This window comes from Orcinus orca, chromosome X (genome assembly GCF_937001465.1).
Source record: "Orcinus orca chromosome X, mOrcOrc1.1, whole genome shotgun sequence".
Taxonomy (NCBI): domain Eukaryota; kingdom Metazoa; phylum Chordata; class Mammalia; order Artiodactyla; family Delphinidae; genus Orcinus; species Orcinus orca.
This window is the reverse complement of record NC_064580.1, coordinates 67,311,575-67,315,770: the sequence shown is the minus strand read 5'-3', so window position 1 is coordinate 67,315,770 and position 4,196 is coordinate 67,311,575. Positions and strand designations below refer to the sequence as shown.

General features: G+C 47.7%; 1 protein-coding gene across 1 annotated transcript; it reads left to right on the top strand.

The window, feature by feature from the left end:
* The first annotated feature begins 1,646 nt into the window (after positions 1-1,646).
* Positions 1,647-3,332, top strand: RTL3 (retrotransposon Gag like 3). The gene has a single exon (XM_033406912.2). It carries the CDS (start codon positions 1,786-1,788, stop codon positions 3,322-3,324), a length of 1,539 nt encoding a protein of 512 aa, XP_033262803.1. The 5' UTR covers positions 1,647-1,785; the 3' UTR covers positions 3,325-3,332.
* Positions 3,333-4,196: the final 864 nt, after the last annotated feature.

The window sequence follows — 4,196 nt, the reverse complement described above, 5'->3', positions numbered from 1 at the left end:
TCAGTTTGCTGTGGTTTGGGCATATTCCATCACCAGGGTTTATCCCATTATGCTGATTAATGTAGAACTGACCATTTTTAAAGGAGACTTTGGACCATGAATAACCTGATGTGTGATTTGATTTGGCCAGAGACAGTTCCCAACCGCACTCCTTACTAGGACAAAAATGAGTCTTACCTAAAATGGCCACATGGCCCATGCCCAGGGCGTGACTGTGATTTGTCATGAGAAGAGAAGGTGAGGTCTTGAGCAAGGTCATTTCTCAAGAGGTCAGCCCTTAGTGGGATACCTGGGTGCTGCCTAGAACACCTGAGTGGCTCAGGGAAGGATGGGAACCCTGGGCCAAGACATTCAGAATGAGCCAGGGACCCTGCAAGACTGTTACAAGTACCTTTCAACAAAGTTGAACTCCTCTAAAATCTTATCCTATTATACTTTGTCTAGATCTGTCCATGGTAAAATTCCCAAGAAAACATTGCAGGGAGGGACCCTAGGGACTGAGTAGGTGGGTGGGGGAAGGGACTAAGGTGCTGCAGGCTGCTCTCTGAGTAAGAATTAAACAAACAGCCCAGTGTGGATAGAGTGATGGGAGGTTACATTAGACGGACATAAAAAATAAAGTCCCAAACCACTGTGGTCATTCAGAAATGTTTGCAACTTTTCACAAGGGCAGTGGCATTACTCCCAATTTCCTGGCCAAATATTTATTAAAGTAACCAAGGGCTGAGTACATGAGGCAGCCTCACATGGGCGCAACATCCTACTTTCCTTGCTGCGCTAAACTGAGAGGTACTGTCAAAAAAACTCTTCCACACTCGAAATAGCTACGCTAGAGAGGAGAGTTGGAACGTGTTCTGGGAGTGGGTGTGTTTGTTTGAGTTCAGTGTATGCAGAAAAGGCAAGTCTCCACAGTCATTCACACACTTCCCTTCTCAGCGATGGGTACGCAGACAGCCGAGCTCCTGGACTAAGTCTCTGAATGGTAATGTACATTTATAAAGATTATTTTCTTAACTATTTTGAGGCATTTTATAAATAATGTGCATGTGTCTGCTGAGCGCATATATATATTTTGTCAACTTTTGCTTGTTTTCTCCTGAGGCTGGCCTTGTGTGGTTACTTATGTGGTATGATTTCTGAGGTGTCAGAAAGAGCTCCCCCCTACCTCCTACCCCAGCCACCCAAAAATATCTCTTGGGTTGGCCCACCACAGAACTTAAAATCCCCACATTGCTCAAACATTTGATTTAGTCATTGAAAGCAGCTGTTAAAATCCAAGTGTTACATTGGGATATTAGGCAGACATTAGAAATTAAAGACTATATAAAACAGGAAAAAATATGGAGAAATTGCTTCTAATATAATGCTCACTTTCAAAAGAAGAATGCAAAATAAATACACAGATTTGGTCAGATGCTGTTCTTAAAATGTCATGGGGTCAGAGCCAGCATATATGACCCAGTTCATGAATATGAGCCTATAGTAAAAGAAATCCAGCACTGCTGGGCAAGTTTTGTCATGATTTATTTTGAATGAGTGCTTTCCACAGTTTCTGATCCTCAGATCCCACTCTCTTCACAGTGTATCTGACACCTCTCTTTGCTGAGTTCCGGGGGCTCACAGTGACCTCCTGTTAATCAACCTTGGTGGGGCCCAAATCCCCACTTTCTGGAAAACTCAAGGAGCCTGACATCTGCCTGTGAGGAGCTTTTAGAAAGACCTCACAAGCGCTCACCCACTCTCTCTTGGCAGCAAACTGCCAAACCAAGTCCATTTCCTCAAAAGATGGTGGAGGACTTAGCAGCCTCCTATATTGCTCTGAAATTGGAGAATGAAATTCTGCAGGCTCAAGTGCAGCGGCTGATGGAGGAAAATGCTGCCTTGCAGTCCCAGATCCCAGAGCTCCAGAAGCCCCAAGCAGCCAAAGAGGATGAACCACTCCAGAAGCACTCAGAGGCCCAGGAGACCCAGAGACCCCCAGAGACCCTGGATTTCCCAGCAGCCTTGGAACCCCAAGAGCCCCCAGAGGTCAAGGAGCCCCAGAAGCCAAGAGAGTCTCAGGACCTCCCATCCTGGGAGCCCTCAGCAGCCCAGGAGCCCCAGAAATCCTTGGAGCCCCCAGCAGATCCAGAGTCCCTGGAGCCCCCAGCAACCCAGGATCCCCAGGCACCTCCAATGGTCCACGAGCTCGCAGGAGCCTGGGAATCCCATAAGCCCTCAGAGGCCAAGGAGCCTCAGAAGCTCCCAATGGCCCAGGAGGTCCAGAAGCCCACAGAATTCAAGGAGGTTCAGGAGTCTCCAGATACCCAGGATGCCCCAGCAGGCCCCGGGACCCAGAATTCAGAGCTCCAGGATCCCCCAAATGCTCAGGAGCTCCAGGAGGCACCAAAATGCCAGGACACTTCAACTCACCTGGAGTCCCTTGAGTTTCTTGCCCCCCAGGAGCTCCAGGATCCTTCAGATGTCCAGGAGTTCCTAGGACTCTTAACAGCCAAGGAGTCCCTGGACAGCCTAACAGCTGCTGAAACATCAGCAGCTTCAGAGTTTCCACAGTCTTCCAATGGGTTAGAGGCTGAAGCTTTCCCTCTAGAATACCCTTTAGCCTTCAATGGGGATGCCCAGAAGCTTCCTGAGTTTCTGGTTCAATTGAATAGCTACATGAGAGTCAGAGGGCACCTGTATCCCACCGAAGCAGCTCTGGTAAGCTTTGTTGGCAACTGCTTCTCAGGTGAAGCAGGAAAGTGGTTCCAGCCCTTAGTAGATATCCAAAGTCCCTTGCTGGAGCAATTTGAAAGTTTCATACAAGTGCTCCAGGATACTTTTGACAATCCAGAAAACATGGAAGATGCCAACCACCGCATCCGTAAGCTCTGCCAAGGGGAGGACCATGTCCACCAGTATGCGACCCACTTCCACATCATTGCTCAAGAGCTAAACTGGGATGAAAGCACTCTCTGCATCCAATTTCAGGAAGGGCTTGCCAGTTCTATACGAGATGAACTGTCTCACACAAACCCAGCCACCAACCTATCTGACCTGATTACCCAATGCATCACACTAGAAGAGAAGTTAAGTGGTAAGCCTGATCTAAGTCCACAAGAGGCAAGTCCATCTCAGGAGAAAGCTGGGTTTGATAGTCCACCAGCTGAAAACCATCCTGTGCAGGCTTCAAGCAATCGCCCACACCTCAGTGAAGCCGAACGAGCCCGCCGCCGTGAAGGCCACTTGTGCCTCTACTGTGGTTATCCTGGTCATTTCGCCAGAAATTGCCCTGTCAAGCCTCATCGTGCCCAGCAGGCGGGAAACATCGAGGCCCGGCGGTAAGGGGGAACCCGGGCGGGCCAATCTACAAATATGCCTCCCCCTCACTTCCAATATCCATGTCTCGTACTCTATGGCTTACTGTTGAAATCCGACTGGGAAGACGACAGTTTTTCGAGCAAGCTATGGTGGATTCAGGCTCCTACAGAAACAGCATTGACCATTCTGTGGTTCTTCGAGAGAAGCTGCCCATCCGCAATAACATCTTTCCTCTGATGCTCGAAACCGTAGATGGCCGTCCATTGATTAATGGACCCATAACCAAGGAAACACCACCTGTTGAAGTTAAAATTGGAAACCACGTTGAAGAGCTCCAGTTTGACATTATTCATGCGCCAAGGTACCCTCTGATTCTTGGAATCCACTGGCTTGAAACACATGATCCTAACATCGAGTGGAGTACCCGCACTGTGTCCTTTCCATCCCGTTATTGTCACTACAATTGCTTCAGGCACAGGTGGAATAGAAGACGACGTGATGAAATAATTGCTGGGTAGATCCTATGTCCTAGTGACTGCTCCTAGCAACCTGTCTTCTGTTACCTCAGCTGTCATCAGCGTTTGCTGCTCCCGGAATCTTCCACTGAATCTCTGGCAATGAACTAAGGCTACCTGTACAACAACCCTGCCTCTCGGATCATGGACTTAACCTGACGACTTTGAGCTGCTTTTTTTTTTCCGCCAACCCTGCATGCCCCCCTCTTTGAACCCTGCATTAATGTGGGGATGTTTTAATTACAATTTATACTAACAATATGCATGAGAGTAGATAATAGAAACTAACATTGAAAAAGTATAGTTGTTAGACCGATTTGATTTTTTCCTTATCAAGATTTTCTTTATCACAATTGCAACATCTTTTCAATAAAGAAAATA

What these genes read in the sequence shown, in the direction of transcription:
- RTL3 (XM_033406912.2), top strand. Translation starts at nt 1,786, where the DNA reads ATGGTGGAGGACTTAGCAGCCTCCTATATTGCTCTGAAATTGGAGAAT.